The sequence below is a fragment of the Microcaecilia unicolor genome, chromosome 11, assembly GCF_901765095.1.
Source record: "Microcaecilia unicolor chromosome 11, aMicUni1.1, whole genome shotgun sequence".
Taxonomy (NCBI): domain Eukaryota; kingdom Metazoa; phylum Chordata; class Amphibia; order Gymnophiona; family Siphonopidae; genus Microcaecilia; species Microcaecilia unicolor.
Genome location: NC_044041.1, coordinates 97,772,906 through 97,792,688, shown reverse-complemented (window position 1 = coordinate 97,792,688; position 19,783 = coordinate 97,772,906). Strand labels below are relative to the sequence as shown.

At 48.7% G+C, this 19,783-nt stretch overlaps 1 protein-coding gene across 2 annotated transcripts in view; it reads right to left on the bottom strand.

Moving 5' to 3' along the window:
* The window catches only part of DOT1L (DOT1 like histone lysine methyltransferase), a 642,515-nt gene that overhangs the window by 38,528 nt on the left and 584,204 nt on the right, over positions 1 to 19,783 (bottom strand). For both annotated transcript variants that reach the window (XM_030219845.1, XM_030219846.1), the window contains exons 26-27: positions 9,061 to 9,131; positions 475 to 1,428 (exon numbers count right to left, since the gene is read on the bottom strand). In XM_030219845.1, the coding sequence (XP_030075705.1) occupies positions 475 to 1,428; positions 9,061 to 9,131 (1,025 nt within the window). The remainder of the gene's footprint in view (positions 1 to 474; positions 1,429 to 9,060; positions 9,132 to 19,783) is intronic.

Genomic DNA, 19,783 nt, shown 5'->3' with positions numbered 1-19,783 from the left:
CTACACTGATGTCCTCCCCTCACTTCTGTTTTAGGAGACTACAATATTATTTAAGACAGAAGGTGCTAAAAAACAAAGGGGTTCTAGCATACTAATCTAAGAACATTTGGGGAGTCAGGATTTTACCACAAGCAGCATTAATATTACCGAAAATGGAAATTAACATCTGTTGCACAAATGTGAATTCTGACAGCAGCAGTTTAGATCAAATTTAAAAATATTCACACTTGAAGAAGCAGAACAATACAGGAATCAATTAATTTGATTTGTGTATGTACTAATGTTGGACATCTATAGTACTGACTTAAAAAATGTGAGGTGGTATGCAGTGCACCTTTCGGTTTTATGTTAGGATAGATGGCAGCTAGAGAGGAGTTTGGATTCCACATTGCAATGCAATAGTTAGTTTCAATCCTAGCTATGCACAACATCATTTTAAATATTTCATATAAGTAGCAGCAAAATTCTTCCTACCTCCAACAGTTCCACCTGTAACGCTAGGAGTGGAGAAGTTCCCCACAGCCTGTGAATTGGTCAGTCTGGTTGTGGCAGATGATACATGGACCAGGCTGGCAGCAGCTGGCACAGAACTGAACAGTGACTGTAACACCGATGAGCTGGCCACAGAGCTGAGGTTTCCTTGCAGGGAGACTGGGCTAAGAGGGAACTGTGATCCAGTGGTGAGTGTGTTTAAGAAGTGATGGTGAGCCTCAACAGATGAGGCCAGGCTCCCTAGGGATGACACAGAGGTGGGCATGTTTTTGCCACTGAGAAGACCTCCAGAAGCAGTGGAGATAAAACGGTTGTGACCATTTTTAAACTCCACCTCTCGGTCCCGCCCTTTGCAAATCATGCCATTGTGCTGAAAGGAGCCTTTTTCCATCCGGAGTCCTAATTCTGCTACCTCTTTCCTCTTGATCAATAACCTAGTGAGGTCATCCCCTTTTATGTTTAAGCCTTCCAGCTGTTTCTTACTCAGCAAGAGATTGGCCTCTAAGATGCTGGCATCTTTGTTACGTTGGGATTGAAAGCTCAGCCCAGAGTTTAAGACTGCCACATCTGATGTTTTTTGTGAGAGAGAAGCACCATTGTTGAAGTTGTGTAAACTGCTATCAGCTGACAGTCCACCATTGTAAGTATATCCATTTGTTAGGTTTGTGTTGGGGCTAGATCCATCCATTACTGAGCAGACTGCAGGGTTCTTTCTTGTGTGAGTCACAATCTTGGTCTCGGCAGACAGACCATCCTCAGACAATGGTCTATGGGCAAACAGGGCATTGTGGCTCAAAGGTGAGAGCGCCTGTGATGGGCTGTCCGGAGTTTTGGTCAAGTTTATGTCAGATATTGGGGAAAAGGTTGACTTCCATTTACTGCTATTTATGTTCTCATTGGTTTGTGCTTGCTTCCGGCCAGATAAACCTTCTCCTGCTTCAAAATGCAAGATAAAAAAAAAAAAAAGTCAACCAAGTTAATACAATGCAATTATAATAAAAGGAGAACAGGAATATTTAATGCTTATTCTAACACGCCTCTGCACCTTCCTTATGAGAAATCAATAGGAAACAGCATCACATAGTGTCTCTTCATATTTCTTCCCATCCAGTTTACATCAGGGAATTACTGTTGCACACCCTCAAAATTTCATTTTACAGAATTTGACCTGAAAAGGTGATGTGTGTTAACATCCCACTGTGGCCAAGAAATCAGACTATTTGCCCAGAGAGTCAGTGCAGTTGCTCTTCAGCCAATCACAAGAAGCCACTATTAAAACCAGCTCTTTACTTCAGTAACTCAAGTGATTTCAACTAGTCCATTAAAGAATTCACCAGTGGCGTAGCTACAGGGGAGGCCATGGGGGTCTGGGACCACAAATTTGCTTTGGGCCCCTGGTTTGGCTGGCAGGGGTCCCCAATCCCCACCAGCTGAAGTCTTTGTCCAGCGCTGGTCTCCGGCGCCGCTGCCTTGCCTGCCCTTTTTTCTCTTCCACTCACGGTCCAGCTCACTCGTTTTAGTGAAACTCAGCATGCGCTCATGCTCAATTTCATTAAAATAAGCATGCCGGACGTGAGGGGAAGAGAGAGCAGGGCAGACAACATGGCGGTGGCGCCAGAGACCAGCGCTGGATGAAGGCTTCCGCTGGTGGTGGTTGGGTCCCCCGTCAGCCAAGGTATGTGCAGCGGCAGTGCTTCAGCAGGCAGGGGTCGGGGACCCTTGCCAGCCAAGATATATACAGTGGGAGCAGTGGGTGGGAAGCAGCAGGGTGGAAGGGGGAGGGGCAGCAGTGGACCAAAACGTGCCCCCCCACACACACTTTGGGCTCTGGCCCCCTCCCACCTCGAGGTCTAGCTATGCCCCTGGAATTCACTGACAGCAGTTCTCAAATTCCTTATTCAAGGCCCTCAACCAAGTCAGACAAGGTTCAGGATCTCAGAATCCTAGCTTAGAAATACCACCACCATGCTATTAAAATGTAGAATATGCTGGCAGATGAAGACCACAATGGTCCACTCGTTGAGCTGACAGTTTTGAAGGGAAGATACAATAAGCAGTTTATTCTGCCACTCATACTAGCTCATTTTAGACTTTTCCTACATCACTTGTCTAGGAACTCGACTTTAAAAGCAGAGTTTGAAATTTCCTATTACACTTACTGACTATAAGCTCCAAGCATGCCATCTCTTTCCTAACCAGAAGTTATGTCATATGTTCAGGAGTTCAGAATGTGGGAAGGGGGCTGTTAAAAAAAAAGAGCGATCTGAAGAGACTACTCTATTTCCACCCTCTTGCCAGAAAATGAAGATACATACCTGTAGCAGGTATTCTCTGAGGACAGCAGGCTGAACATTATCACGCATAGGGTCGTTGTCCATGACGGTCCAGGAGACAGGAACTCTTCAAAAATCAAGAAACTTCAAGAACGCTGCGTTGCGCAGGACAAAACGCACCGCGCATGCGCGAGCAGCTTCCCGCCCGAGATGCAAGCGTGCAACGTTAGTTAATAAAGAGCAAAAAAGAGAGAGAGAGAGAGAGAACAACTCCAAAGGGGAGGGGGGGGGGGGGGTTGTGATAATGTTCAGCCTGCTGTCCTCGGAGAATACCTGCTACAGGTATGTATCTTCATTTTCTCTGAGGACAAGCAGGCTGAAGATTATCACGCATGGGGTATCCCTAGCCCCCAGGCTCACTCAAAACAATGAACATTGGTCAATTGGGTCTCGCAACGGAGAGGACATAACATAGATTGACCTAAAAGAAAACAGAACTAAGTGGCAGTGCAGCCTGGAACAAAACATAAATGGGCCTAGGAGGGTGGAGTTGGATTCTAAACCTCGAACAGATTCTGCAGCACCAACTACTCAAACCGACTGTCGCGTCGGGTATCCTGCTGAAGGCAGTAGTGAGATGTGAATGTGTGGACTGATGACCACGTCGCAGCCTTGCAAATCTCTTCTATACAGCCTGACTTCAAATGAGCCACTGACGCAGCCATGGCTCTAACATTGTGAGCCGTGACATGGCCCTCTAAAGTCAGCCCAGCTTGGGCATAAGTGAAGGAAATACAATCTGCTAGCCAATTGGAGATGGTGCATTTTCCGATGGCAACTCCCATCCTGTTCGGATTAAAAGAAACAAATAACTGGGCGGACTGTCGATAGGGCTTTGTCCGCTCCACGTAAAAGGCCAATGCTCTCTTACAGTTCAAGGTGTGCAACTTGTCCTCACCAGGGCAGGTATGAGGACGGGGAAAAAATGTTGGCAAGACAACTGACTGGTTCAGATGGAACTCCGACACCACCATCGGCAAGAACTTAGGGTGAGTGTGGAGGACTACTCTGTTATGGAGAAATTTAATACAAGGTGCATGGACTACTAAGGCTTGGAGCTCACTGACTCTATGAGCTGAAGTAACAGCCACCAAGAAAATGACCTTCCAGGTCAAGTACTTCAGATGGCAGGAATTCAGTGGCTCAAAAGGAGCTTTCATCAGTAGGATGAGAACAACGTTGAGATCCCATGACACTGGTGGAGGTTTGACAGGGGGCTTTGACAAAAGCAAACCTCTCATGAAGCGAACAACTAAAGGCTGTCCAGAGATAGGCTGACCTTCTACACGTTGATGATAAACACTAACTGCACTAAGATGAACCCTTACGGAGTTGGCCTTGAGACCAGACTCTCATAAGTGTAGAAGGTATTCAAGCAGGGTCCGTGTAGGACAAGAAAAAGGATCTAGGGCCTTGCTGTCACACCAGATGGCGAACCTCCTCCATTTAAAAGAATAAAATTTCTTCGTGGAATCTTTCCTGGAAGCAAGAAAGACTCGGGAGACACCCTCTGAAAGGCCTAAAGAGGCAACTTCTAAGTTCTCAACATCCAGGCCGTGAGAGCCAGAGACTGGAGGTTGAGATGTAGAAGTGACCCCTCATTCTGGGTGATGAGAGTCGGAAAGAAATCCACGGTTCTTCGGAGTACAAGTCCAGAAGAAGAGGAAACCAGATCAGGATCATGATTCCATGGTCTTGCCTGAGTTTCAGCAGAGTTTTTCCTACTAGACGCAGAAGGCCTGTCCCCCAATGTAGGAGAAAAGCATCTGGCGCTAGTCTGTCGTGGGACTGAAGCCTGGAACAGAACTGAGGGACTTTGTGATTGGTCTAAGTGGCAAACAGATCCACTGAGGGGGTGCCCTACGCTCAGAAGATCTGGCGGACAACCCCCACGCTCAGTGACAACTCGTGAGGTTATACTATCCTGCTCAGTCTTGTTTACGCCTGCCAGAAACGTGGCCTGGAGAAACATGCCGTGGCGGTGAGCCCAAAGCCACATTCTGCTGGCTTCCTGACACAGAGGGCGAGAACCGGTGCTCCCCTGCTTGTGGGTGTAATACATAGCAACCTGATTGTCTGTCTGAATTAGAATAATTTGATTGGACAGCCGATCTCTGAAAGCCTTGAGAGCGTTCCAGATCGCTCATAATTCCAGGAAGTTGATCTGAAATCCTTCTCCTGAAAGGACCAAGCTCCGAGTGTGAAGTCCATGTACATGAGCTCCCCACGCTAGGAGGGATGCATCTGTCGTCAGCACTTTTTGTGGCTGAGGAATTTGGAATGGACATCCCAAGGTCAAACTGGATCGAATGGTCCACCACTGAAGGGATGTGCAAAACTGGGTGGAGAGATGAATTACATCTTCTAGATTCCCTGTGGTCTGACACCACTGAGAAGCTATGGTCCACTGAGCTGATCTCATATGTAGATGTGCCATGGGAGTCACATGATCTGTGGAGGCCATGTGCATTAAAAGTCTCAACATCTGCCGAGCTGTGATCTGTTGAGACGCCCGAGCTAAGGACACTAGGGTCAGAAAATTGTCTGCCCTTGCCTGGGGAAGATAAGCTCGAGACGTCCTTGTATCCAACAGAGCTCCAATGAACTCCAATTTCTGTACTGGAACAAGATGGGACTTGGGATAATTTATTACAAACCTCAGTAGCTCCAGCAGTTGAATAGTCATCTGCATGGACCACAGAGCCCCAGCTTCCGAAGTGTTCTTCACCAGCCAATCGTCAAGATAAGGGAACACATGCACTCCCAGTCTGCGTAGCGATGCTGCGACAACCGCCAAGCACTTTGTGAAGACCCTGGGCGCAGATGCTAGGCCAAAGGGCAGTACACAGTACTGAAAGTGCTGAGTTCCCAGCCGAAATCGAAGGTACTTCCTGTGAGATGGGAGCACCGAGATGTGAGTATAGGCATCCTTTAAGTCCAGAGAACATAGCCAATCGTTTTCCTGAATCATGGGTGCCCAGGGAAACAAGAAATTTGTTCAGGCCCCTTAGGTCTAGGATGGGACGCTTCCCCCCTGTCTTTTTCTGCACAAGGAAGTACCTGGAATAGAATCCCAACCCTTCTTCCCCTGGTGGAACGGGTTCGACTGAATTGGCCTTTAGAAGGACGGAGAGTTCCTCTGCAAGTACCTGCTTATGCTGGGAGCTGAAGGATTGAGCTCCCGGTGGGCAATTTGGAGGCTTGCATACCAGATTGAGTGTGTATCCTAACCGGACTATTTGAAGAACCCACCTGTCGGAAGCTGTAAGAGGCCACTTTTAGTGAAAAAATATCAACCACCCCCGACAGGCAAGTCGCCCGGTATGGACACTTTTACTGCGCCTATGCTGCACTGGAGCCAGTCAAAAGTCCGTCCCTTGCTTTTGCTGGGGAGCCCTAGGGGCCTTAGCCGCCCGGCGTTGACAAGAACGCGCATGCTGGGGCTGAGCCTGAACCGGCTACCGGGAAGCAGGAGTGTACCCTATGCCTATTTTAGGAATAGGGAGCACTCCTCCTCCCTCCAAAAATGAGGAGGCAGTAGCAGAAGACGTCCGGCGGGAGAGAGAATCCATGGCATCATGATGCCTTTTCATCTGATTAACCATATCCTCTACTTTTTCTCCGAAGAGATTATCCCCCCCCCCCCCCCCCCCCGCAAGGAACATCCGCCATTCGCTGCTGGGTCTTCTGATTCAGGTCAGAGAAACGCAGCCATGAGAGTCTGCGCATCACTATACCTTGAGTAGCTACTCGGGATGCTACATCAAAAGTGTCGTAAGACCTCTGGCCGGGAATTTGCGACACGCCTTCTGCTGCCTGACCACCTGGTGAAAAGGTTCAGCAAGCTCCGGTGGAAGTGCTTCAACTAAACTGGACAGTTCCGTAAGTGAATGCTCGTGTAGAGCTAGTATGTTTGGATCTTGGTGGCGAGCATTCCGGCCTGATACGTACGCCTCCCAAAAGAATCCAAGGTCCTAGACTCTCTGCCTGGGGGCGCCGAGGCATAGTCTCTAATGCTCTTGGCTCTTCTGAAAGCAGAGTCCACCACCATGGAATCGTAAGGAAGTTGGGCCTTCACCATTACAGGCTCTCCATGGACTCTGTACTGGGACTCGGACTTCTTGGGGACCACTGGATTAGCGAGAGGGCAAGACCAATTCCGCATCAGCCCTTCCCTGAGTGTATTGTGCAGGGGGGGTGGGGGGCCGTTGCAACCTCTGCAGGTGGAGAAGGATAATCCAGGATCTCGAGCATCTCAGCCCTGGGCTCATCCACAACCTCCATAGGGAATGGAATGTCCTTAGACATTTCCTGAACAAAGGATGAGAAAGTAAGACTCTCAGGTGGAGACATCCTTACTTCAATCGGTGGAGTAGGATCAGAGGGAAGCCCACAGGAATCTTCCTCCGAAAAATACCTGGGGGTCTTCCTCTTCTCCCCATGAGCGCTCCTCTTCGGTATCGGACAGAAGCTCCCTAAGAGCAGCCCGAACCCGAGCCTGCCTCGACTTCGAGGATCGAGGACCTTGTGGGGGATGTCGAGAAGTCGACCCCTGCCTGGACTCCGGTGAAGCTTCCTCCACCGATGTTGAGGCAGCACCGAGGGTGGGGACCTCCTCACAGGCGATGGCCCAGATGCCTCCTCTACAGTCGGTACGGGAGGCGCAAGCACCCCCAACACCGAGGCAGACTGACGAAGCAACCCTTCCAGAAGTTCTGGAAGAGGGGCCCGGATACCCTCATCAAGAGCTTCCATCGAAAAAGGCTGTGGGGCTGGTACAGGTGCCAGAATCTGCTGGAGCTCGAGAGCCGGTACCAAGCTGCCAGGTGACCGACACATCGGCACCTCTTGAATGGAGGGTGAGCAGTTCTCCCGGCTCCGACACTTCTCGGGTGCCAACTCCCTCGGCTCCCCGGAGCTCTCGGTACCGTGCCTGGAAGGAGATCGATGATGGTGCTTCTTCGCCTGTCATCGATGCTCCTTGGTACTGACGAGTAGGATGTGGAATCCTCACGCCTCCTCGGGGCCGGGTCCGACAAAGGTCGGTCCTGGGGGGCCTGCATAGCAGTAGGCCTCAAGATAGGTGGACACTCACTCAATGCCTTGCTGCTCCCAGCTCGATGCGGTCTTTCGGCAGCCATTACCTGGTCTCTCAGTGTCGCTGCTTCCCTCGACGTCCTCGGTTCCGATGTCGATGCCGAAGAACCGGACCGATCAGAAAAAAGCCTTTCGTGCTGAGCCTCTCGAGCAACCTGGGTCCTTTTCTTCATTAACTTACACAGCTTACAAGCAGCTGGAAGATGATTGGGCCCAAGACACTGAAGGCACCACGCATGGGGGTCGGTACCCGAGATGGTCCGGTTGCAGCGAGTACAGCGTTTGAAGCCGCTGGGAGTCTTCGATGACATGGGCGGGAAAATAGCATCCGTGAAATCAAACGGCTCGATTGTGCCAAATAAAAAGGCATAAAAAAAGGGGACAAAAGACGCAGCCAAGCAGCCTAAGGGCGGCCGCAACGGAAAAAGAAAAGAAACTTCCAACAGGGAAGAAAAAACTAAAAAAAATAAAGGAAAGACAACTTTTTTTTTAAATGTTTGGAGAAGAAAAAAGAAGAAAAGGGGCGCATAAAACGCAGAAAAACTCGGTCTCCTGAGCCAAACGAAGGAAAGCAGCGTGAAGACAACTCTCCTCAAGCGCGGAAGAAAAAGAACTAACATCGCACACTCGTGTCGCGGGAAGCTGCTTGCGCATGTGCTTTGTCCCACGCGACGCAGCGTTCTCGAAGTTTCTTGATTTTGAAGAGTTCCGGTCTCCTGGGCCATCTTGGACGGCGACCCTATGCGTGATAATCATCAGCCTGCATGTCCTCGGAGAATCCTATTCTCTGTTCTCCTTTTTATTCACCATGAAACCCTCTTACCAGAGAAACTGCATAGATAATTCAGCATGCTGAAAGTGAACAGTCAGAAACAGTAAAGGAAAGTGACAAACACAAAAGATCCAGCTTTTATAGTAATGAGGGAATAGTCATTCATATCAATGCAGAAAAAGACAGTCAGTCATGGATGTGGAAAGGGATCCTGTACATGTATGAAACCTTCAAGCTTCAGTTCTCAAACCTCGCTCCAAGATACTTCCAATGATTCCTTAGTTGTACTTTGTTCTTTGAAGTATCATTAGCTTTAGTATCTTCCATTTGATTCTGTGCAAATGCTAAGGGTGGTACTGTATTTACCTTTCTCACTGTCACACTTCTGAGGAGAATCTCTGCTTTCCAGTGAGATTGTTGCAATTTTTCTCTCAATCCTATAACAAGGATAAAAAGTTAGAATAATTTACTCACACATAAAATTATCACCATATTTATATATATTTTTAGATGCACCTTACCTTTCACATAAGCTTCCAGTCCAGTTGGAACCTGCCCTAGCCCCTGTTCACTGTCATTTACCAAGAGAACATCTTTAGTAGAGATGCCAAGCTCTATCACTCATGGCCAATTGAGTCCCTCCTCCCCATTTTCCTCTGATATTCCAATCAACGTAATGGAGAAACTAGTTCTTACCTGATAATTTTCATTCCTTTAGTCCTTCGGACTATTGCAGAAGTTGTGGGTAATGCTATTACCTATTGACCAGCAGGTGGAGATAAAGCAAACAGAATTGTGCAGAGTTGCATAAGCCCTGTGAACAGTTCCAGGCATTCAGTGTTTCAATAACCAAGCAGTAAGAAGAAAAGAAACCAATATAATACTAGATTGTGAGCTCATTAGGGCCAGTACCAGTACCTGGAAAAGAAAATTGTAAACTTTTTGGTCTAGGCAGTATATAAATACTGAAAATAAATTTAAAAAATAAACTCAATACCTTTTTATCTTTCAACAGCATTAAGCAACATAGGTAACAAATAACTGCCAGAACAGAACCTAAAAGATAATTTCTGAAGGGAGGGCACAGCAACACTGAGGAAAGGCAACAATAAAAATCTGCTCTCCACAGCGAAACCTATCCTGTAAATCTGAGAGAAGGCTTCTGGAATAGTTTGAAGGACTAAAGGAAATAAAATTACCAGGTAAGAACTAATTTCTCCTTCCTTATCATCCTTCCAACTATTCCAGAACTTGTGAGATGTTCAAAAGCAATCCCGATTAAGAGTGGGGTGCCTTCACCCCCGCTTTCAGAACCAAAGTCCCAAATACAGCATCTTACCTAGCTGCGACATCCACCCTGAAGCGCTTTGCGAAAGTATGCAGTCTAGACCATATTGCCGCTTTACAGATTTCCTCTGGCGACATAGAAGTGGTCTCCGCCCACAAAGTGGCAATCAGTCTCATGGAATCTTGTAAACTCGATAGCAGCTCTTTATCTGCCACAATATATGCAGAAGAAATGATTTGGTGACTGAAGAGAATCCTCGTCACATTTAACACATTCAACGAAGAATATTGACTGCCACAGTCATTCTTGCATAAGGAAGGGAGGTCCAGCAACTGGTTAATATGGAACGAAGACACTACCTTGGGCAAAAAGGAAGGAACTGAATGAAGAGAGATACTCACCTCTGTAAAATGTAAAAAGGGGTCTCAACAAGATAGAACCTGAATTTCTGAAATATGCTTAGCTGAGGCTTTAGCCACTAGAAAGACCACTTTCTGAATAAGATCTTTTAAGGAGGGTTTTTTTTTTTTTTTAGCAGGCTAGAAAGGAGCTTTTTAGAGGGCTCTGAGGACCAAACTGAGATTGCACTTCAGACACAGGGGACGAGTCAGAGGCCTGAGCTGACCTGCTCCTCTCAAGAAGCAAACCACATCTGGTTGAGCCACCAATGTGGAATTTTTTTTCAATCTCTGAAACAGGCAAAGGTTGCCACCGGAACTTTCAGTGATCTAACAGCCAACCCATTCCAAAGACCAAACTAGAGAAACACCAAGGCGTGCAAGACAGAGCTTGAGCAAGGAGAGGCCACTGCCTCCAAACACCAACCTTCAAAAGTTCTCCAAATCCTTTGGTAAGCTGTAGAGGTGGAGAATTTCCTGACTTGGAGTAAAGTCATAATGACCAACTCTGAATAACCTTTGCACCTTAATCTTCACCTCTCAAGGACCATACTAATAGACCAAAGGAGGACAAATCCTCCATTAGTACCGAACCTTGCTGCAACAATCTTTGGCTCTGCTGAAGCTTGAGTGGCTGGCCGTCGCAGAGGTAAATTAGGTTTGTGTACCACAGCCTTCTGGGCCAATCTGAAACTACTAGGAACACCTGACCTTGATGAGATGCTATCTTCCTGAGAACTCGACCCAATATGAGCCATGGTGAAGGAGTACCCTAGTGGTTAGAGCACCAGTCTTGACATCCAGAAGTGGCTGGTTCAAATCCCACTGCTACTCCTTGTGATTTTGGGCAAGTCACTTAACCCTTCGATGCCTCAGGTACATAATTAGATTGCGAGCCCTCCAGGGATAGAGAAATACCCAGTGATGTAACTCACCTTGAGCTAATTCTGAAAATGGTGTAAGCAAAATCCAAATAAATAATATAGGAAATTGCTGAGAGGCTAGACTTGAAGCAGAGCATTGAGGCCTCTCTGTAGCAGCTGAAGAACCTGGCAACTTTGGCATTTCTCTTGGTGACCATTAGGTCCAGGATTGGAAGGTCCCAGCGATCCACTATTAAATGGAACAGTGTGTCAGATGGTTCCCATTCCCAGTGAGTTATTGCTTAAACACTGAGATCTCCATTAATATGAGCTGCCCAGAGACTGATCAGATGACTCTCTGCCCAGTGGAATAGGATTCAGGACTCCACAACTAGCTGTTGACTGCAAATTCCTCCCTATTTGTTGACATAGGCCACCATTGTGGCACTGTTGGAGAACACTCTGACCACACAACTGGTCAGAAGAGGGGAAAATGTCATCAAAGCTTTCCAAATATGAGTACAAGTTAACATCTTAAAGTTATATTTCACTTTAGCGAGTAATATAAATGTAACATGACTGTGACAAAAATATCATTACTTTAACTATAGTAAGAAAAAATAGGTGAATGAAGGGTGAACGCTTGTGTACCTGTATTTATTTATTTTATTTATTTATTGCATTTGTATCCCACATTTTCCCACCTATTTGCTGGCTCAATGTGGCTTACAATACATCATGAATGGTGGAAACATAAAAGAGAATATACGTTTAGTATTAACATAGTATCTTGGGTAACATGACTGACGAAACATGACAGTAGTGTAACAAGCAAACACTACAAGACAATTCTGGATATATATGTAGGAGTTCACATTTGTTGATCTTTGTGGTATGCCTTGTCAAAGAGATGAGTCTTCAGTAGTTTACGGAAGTTAGTTAATTCATAGATTGTTTTCAGGCTGTGCGGTAGCGCGTTCCAGAATTGTGTGCTCAAGTAGGAGAAGGCTGATGCATGCGATTGTTTGTATTTTAGACCTTTACAGTTGGGGAAGTGGAGATTGAGGAATGTGCGGGATGATATTTTAGCATTCCTGGGTGGTAGGTCTATCAGGTCTGACATGTAGGCTGGGGCATCTCCGTGAATGATTTTGTGAACTAGGGTACATATTTTGAATGTGATGCGTTCTTTAAGTGGGAGCCAGTGTAGCTTTTCTCGTAGGGGTTTCGCACTTTCATATTTTGTTTTTACGAATATGAGTCTAGCTGCTGTGTTCTGAGCTGTCTGAAGTTTCTTGATTATTTGCTCTTTGCAGCCGGCGTATAATGCTTTGCAGTAGTCTAGATGACTGAGTACCATTGATTGTACCAGGTTGCGGAAGACGGTCCTTGGGAAGAAAGGTCTTACTCTTTTTAGTTTCCACATTGAGTGGAACATCTTCTTGGTTGTGTTTTTCGCGTGACTCTCAAGAGTTATGTATGTATGTGAGAGTTAATACTTTTATATATTAGGATATAAATAGTGAGCTTCAGTTTATATATAGGTAAAATTGTTGTCACGTCTTTTGTTGTGATTGTCACTTTATTGGCATTGGGAGTACTTGCTTGCTCACTGTTGTTCATTTGAACACATGGGAGATTTTCAATGATAGAGAAACCTAGCCACCCTCTAGGAACAGCCTTAAACCTTAAGGTGGCATTCCGCTTGGGTGAGTCCTAACTCTGAGAATTTCTCCTTTTCACATAAATATTTTAAAAATGTTTTGTTTATACAAGTATATTCGAAGCGCTCTATCTATACCCTTTGGTTTTCTTAAGAAAGTTCTAAAAAAAAGACCCTGGCTTGTATTGTTGATTGATCAATTGTTACCAGTGGATTTCATATTTAAATTTTTCTTTTTCCTCAAACACCAACAGATAGAGGCGCACTGTAGCTCTTCCAACCTCTGCATTCAGGGGACAGCCATTCAACTGGAATGATCTTCCTCATGATATTAGACTTGTATCGTTATATTTTGCTTTTAGAAAGGTTTTAAAAACATTTGAGTTGTAATGTGTCGGAAAGTGCCTTGTAATAATTTAGCAATGCTGACATGTACCTTTTTTTATATGTTATGTTCTATTGTGCTTGTAAACTGCTTTGAATCCTTTGGGAAAACTGGCAGTATATAAAACATGAAAAACATGTTCTGGCTGCATATGCTGCTATGCAAACATTTACGTACATCATTGGGGCACAAACCACTTACATATGTAGCCACCACACCCCCCTTAAATTCATTATGGAGGGCAAGTTGGCTTGTAGTAGAATTAGGACAGAGAGAATAGTCCATTGGACCCTAATGCTGCAGGCACAGAATGTGAAATTTGAATTACTAAAAGAGCCTAAGGTGCAGGTTGCAGGGATCTTACTGGAGGGACAACCTCATGACTGTCAGTCTTCACCCAGTACCCCCAATCATTTAATATTTAAAGAACTGGTACTGGATAGAATATCCCCTTTTCTTCCTGCAGTATATATTGATGGCAGTAGCCAATGTGAGGGAGGAAGGAGATTAGCAGGTTTTGCAATTGCAAACTGGGTCCAGATAACCAAGTAATTCTGCAAAGGCAGTACTCCTGTGGGTCAGCCTTAGCACAATACTGTGAACTGGCTGCCTTTGTGGCCTGTTTGCAGCATTATCAAGACTCTCACCCTGAAATACAGATAATCTTAGATTCAGATTATGTATTCAGAAGTGCCATTGCATTGCTGCCATGTTGGTTAAGCCACAACTTTAAATCCACAGATGGGTCCATGGTAAAACATTCAGCACTATGGGCTATGGCACAAGAACTCAGTAAAAGTTTTCAGAAAGTTCATTTAGTGAAGGTGAAAGCACACAGAAAGAAAGGCCCTTTAGTGAAAGGAAACACTTTAGCGGATTCACTAGCAAGGAAGCATGTCATGTAGGCCCTATATGGCCCTGGTATGAGCAGACCCAGATGGTAACCACGGCCACACGGTCCACTGATTACAATCAGGTGGTACCACCAGATTATTTCAGTACACTGCAGGAGAATGACGCAGAGCTTTCCAATCTGAAGCAACTAGTGCAACACACCCCAGATAACACTTACCAGCATATGCCTTTTCTCACACTCACTATACAGAAAGACATGCTTTGTGTGAAGAAGGAGGAAGGTGAAATTAGGCCTTACCTGCTAATTTTCTTTCCTCGAGACCCTCCAGACCGGTCAAGACGCGTGGGTTATGCTCGCCTACCAGCAGAGGGAGACTGAGAACACTAACTTCAACTATGTACATATAACCTGTGCCCATCCCACAAAAGCCAGTATACACTTAGCAAAGCAGAGAAAACCCCCTGCAACCTGAACTCTTGAATGTAGAAAAACCCCTGTACCTGGAAAACCAATAGACAACACCAACAGTGTGCTCAGACAGACGGAACGTCAAGCGCCCCGCTCTGTCAAGTATTATGGACGAAGAAAAACTCTCCGACCCAATGAAAGATAAAAGGAATAGTCATAGCAGAACACGGCTCAAATACTTCTGATACGAACAATATCTCTGAAATCCATGGGGCGGGCTCTTGACCGGTCTGGAGGGTCTCGAGGAAAGAAAATTAGCAGGTAAGGCCTAATTTCACCTTCCTCATCGACCCTCCAGACCGGTCAAGACGCGTGGGAAGTACCAAAGCAGTAGAAACTTAAGGGTGGGACCCTCGAAACGCAGAAGACAGCACAGCCGCTCCAAAACCTGCATCCTCTTTTGCCTGAACATCAATCCTATAATGCTTAACAAAGGAATGAATGGACGACCATGCCGCTGCTTTACAAATATCCTGCGGAGGAACAAAACTACTCTCCGCCCAGGAAGCGGCAACCCCCCGAGTTGAATGCGCCTTAAGCAACGGGGGCACCGAACGCCGCCTCAACAAATACGCTGAGGCAATAGCCTCCTTCAACCACCTAGCCAGAGTCCCCTTGGAGGCCGCAGCTCCTCTCTTAGGACCTCCAAACAAAACGAACAACCTATCCGAATCCCGGAAATCTCGCGTTCTGCTCAAATAGGACCGCAAGGCGCGCCGAACATCCAACTTAGCCAACCGACGCTGAGAGGCATCCCCCGAACGATCCCCCAACACCGGTAACGAAATCACTTGATTCACATGGAACGCTGAAACCACCTTAGGAACAAAGGAAGGAACCGTCCTCAAAGTCACTTTCTCTTTCGCAAAAGACAGAAAAGGCTCCCTACAAGACAAGGCTTGCAACTCTGATACTCTCCGAGCGGAAGCAATGGCCACCAGAAAAACTGTTTTCAAGGTAAGATCCTTACATGTGATGGACGCCAATGGTTCAAACGGAGGACCCACCAGAGTCTCCAAGACCAAATTCAAATCCCAAGGCGGAACCATTGGACGACGGGGCGGCCGAATCAACTTCACTGCCCTCAGGAACCGCCCTACATCCGGAGAAGCTGCTAAGGAGACTCCTCCAACCTTACCTCTGAAACAAGACAAAGCCGCAACCTGCACCTTCAGGGAAGAAAGGGAGAGCCCCCTGTCCAAACCATCCTGCAAAAACTCCAAAATCTCCATCACCGAAGCCCGCAAAGGGACAACATTCCGTTCAAGACACCAACTCTCAAAGATGCGCCACACCCGCACATAAGCCAACGACGTGGACTTCTTACGCGATCGCAACATTGTATCAATGACTCTGGCCGAGAAACCCTTCTTTCTCAATCTGTGCCTTTCAAGAGCCAAGCCGTAAGCAAGAATGGAGAGGGGTCGGCCATCTCGATCGGTCCCTGCACCAGTCTCACCTGAGACCCCAGGGGAAAAGGACCCTGCACTAACAACCGCATCAGATCTCCGTACCATGGCCGACGAGGCCAATTGGGCGCTATCAGAATCACTAAGCCGGGATGACGACCGATCCGCTGTACCACGCGGCCCACCAGCGGCCACGGCGGAAACACATAGAGCAACTGCTGAGTCGGCCACGGCAGAACCAACGCGTCGAGACCCTCGGCTCGAGCATCTCTTCGACGACTGAAGTACCGCGGGACCTGCGCATTGTCGGCCGATGCCATGAGATCCAACACCGGCCGACCCCACTGCAACACTATCCGTTCGAACACTGAGGGATGGAGGGCCCACTCTCCGGGATCCAACATGTGCCTGCTCAGATAATCCGCGTCCACATTGTCCACTCCTGCTACGTGGCCTGCCGAAAGAGCCTGAAGATGGGCCTCTGCCCACCCCAACAACTCCGCCGCCTCTACAGCTAATCCCGGGCTCTTCGTCCCCCCCTGCCGATTCACATAAGCGACGGCCGTGGCATTGTCGGAAAGAACTCTGACCGCCTTGCCCTCTAGCAGACTCTGGAAAGACCGAAGAGCCAACCGAATTGCTCGAGTCTCCAGGCGGTTGATGGACCACGCCACCTCTACCGACGTCCATCGCCCTTGGGCCACCTGCCCTAGACAATGCGCCCCCCAGCCTAACAGACTCGCATCCGTGGTCAGTACCACCCAATTCGGCACCTCTAGCGGCATACCCTTCGCTAGATTCGGAGTGTGAAGCCACCAGCGGAGGCTGCGTCGAACCCTCTCCGGCAGCGCTAACCGCTCCTCCAACTCCTGGGATTGAGGGGACCAACGAGTCAACAACGAACTCTGCAACTGTCTCATGTGGGCCCTGGCCCAAGGGACTACCTCTATAGACGCAGCCATCAGACCTAACACCTGAAGATATTCCCGCGCCGCAGGCGCCCTCTGAGCTCGGAGCTGATGTATCTGAATCTGCAGTTTGGAAATGCGAGGAGCCGTCAAAAACACCCGGCCTCGCTCCGTGTCGAACCGAACTCCCAGATATTCCAGCGACTGTGACGGAACTAGGTGACTCTTGGCCAGATTGACAACCCAACCCAGCGACTGCAAAAAGGTCACCACCCGGGCGGTAGCCTCCTCGCTCTCCGCCTGCGTTTTGGCTCGAATTAACCAGTCGTCGAGATACGGATGCACCAAAATGCCCTGCAACCGTAAAGCCGCTGCCACGACCACCATCACCTTGGAGAAAGTGCGAGGAGCTGTAGCCAGGCCGAACGGGAGCGCACAAAACTGAAAGTGACTCCCTAACACCACAAAACGAAGAAAGCGCTGGTGCGCCTCTAGAATGGGGATGTGTAAATAAGCTTCTGTCAAATCCAATGAAGTCAGAAATTCCCCTTCCTGAACCGCTACAATGACCGAGCGCAACGTTTCCATCCGAAAGGAAGGAATCTTTAGAGCCGCATTGACCCTCTTGAGGTCTAAAATGGGCCGAAAAGAATCCTCTTTCTTTGGCACCACGAAGTAAATGGAGTAACAACCGGTACCTCGTTCTTCTGGCGGAACCGGCACCACAGCACCTAAATCTACCAGACGTGACAGAGTGTCTCGCACTGCCCTTGCCTTGCGCCTTGAATGACAGGGAGAGACGAGAAAGAAATCGGACAGAGGACCGTCGAACTCCAGCGCGTACCCGTCTCGCACTATCTGCAGCACCCACTGGTCCGACGTGATTTGGGCCCACCTCTGGTAAAACAAGCGTAAGCGAGCCCCTACACGAACCAGAGGCTGGACCCCCAAACCATCATTGCGACCCACGGGACGTACTGGCCGCTCCAGAAAAGGCAGCTCGCCCCCCCCGGCGGCCCCCACGAAAGGGCTGGGTTCTCTGAAAATAACGACCCCGGAACCCCCCCGAGGGCCTACCCGGCCGATACCGTCTAGCTTCCTGAAAACGGCCTCGCACCGCCGCGCCCCTAGACGCCTTAGGCCGAAGCTCTGGAAGCCGCGGGATCTTAGTGTCACCAAGACCCCTAACCAACTTATCCAATTCGTCTCCAAAAAGCAAAGCGCCCTTAAAGGGAAGCGAACACAACTTTGCCTTGGACGCGGCATCTGCCAGCCAGCCCCGCAACCACAGGGCCCTTCGAGCCGCCACTGCAAGGGTCATGTTCTTCGCCGATGCACGCAACAAATCATATAGCGCATCTGCCAAGAATGACGAGCCCATCTCCAACTTTGCCAAATCCTGCACTAAGGCAGCTCTATCAACCTGCGGAGCATCTAGCAGCCGCTCAGCCCAGCGGAAACATGCTCGAGCCACCAGACCTCCACAAACTGAAGCCTGCAAAGCCAGCGCCGATAAATCAAAACTGCGCTTCAGAAATGTCTCCAATTTCCTGTCCTGAGGGTCCCGCAAGGCAGCCCCTCCATCTACAGGAATTGCAGTAGCCTTGGTCACCGCCGTCACTACGGCATCCACAGTTGGAGGCTTTAAAGAGTCTCTATCTTCCTGCGGAAGGGGATAGAGCTTAGCCATGGCCCGTGCCACCTTACAAGGTGCCTCCGGCGAGAGCCATTCCTGCGTTACCATCTCTCTAAGATCCGCATTCATAGGAAAGGTCCGAGATACCCTGCGGATCCCCTTAACCAACGGGTCCTGCTTTTCAGAGGGAGCCGGATCTACTGCCGGGTCAAACTTGAGCATAGTAGACACCTGCTCAATAAGATCCGCCAATTCCTCCCTGTGAAAAATGCGGACCACCGACGGATCCTCCCCGGGCACTGTCTCTCTATCTGGTCCGGACAAGGACCCCTCCTCCTCCTCCAGGGGACTAAAGTCGCCCTCTGACTCTGGAGGAGAAAAACAGTCCAGGTCATCAGCCCACTCAACACGTGGCCTCTTAGCGCTCAAGCCCGCCCCCGGACTAAGGGGCTCCGTGCGCGATGGTCCCGCCTGCCAGGCTTGAAATAAGGACCAAACAAATTCAGGAGGGAAACCCATCCTTCCCGAAACGTCCCCTCCCGAAGCACCAGCCACCGGGCTGCCCTGAGGGCCGCTGACTAAATCCGGGATTCTCGGGCCCGAATCCAAAATGGCGGCGGTTCCCGCCAAAACCGGGACCGCCGCTGAACCGCTAGCCGAAGCCCCTGCAACCTCCTGCAAGGCTGGCGCGGGAAGTTCCGCCGCTAACACCGGCGGAGCGGAGGCCTGAGTCTTCGGTTCCCCGCAAAAGCGGCAGGAACCGCCAATCGCGTCGACCCCCCGACGAGCGCAAGAACGACAGCGAAGCGGCTTCGAGGACATCTTCGCGCCAAAAACCTCCCAAAGGTAAAGGAACTGGGAACTCACCCAAAGAAGCCACTCACAGCTCAACTTGCACGGCTGCCCAGCTCCGGCACTCCGGAGTGCAGCTGCACAGCTCTCCACAGCGTCTGGGTTTTTTTTTTTTTTTTTTTTTTTTTTTTTTTTAAACTTTATTGCAGCACCATTTGAGCCCTGCTGCTATTAAATCCCTGGCACTCAAGGCTGCAATATAAAACTGCAGCCGAGGCACAAAGCTGCCCAAACTGGAGAGCTAGCTCGGGGGAGGGACCCGGCCACCCGGGTGTGACACCCCAGGGGGGACAATGGCAGGCCCCAGCGGCACCGCCAATCCCCAGCACACAGAGTAGTCCAGGCACAGGGAAGTTCCTCAGG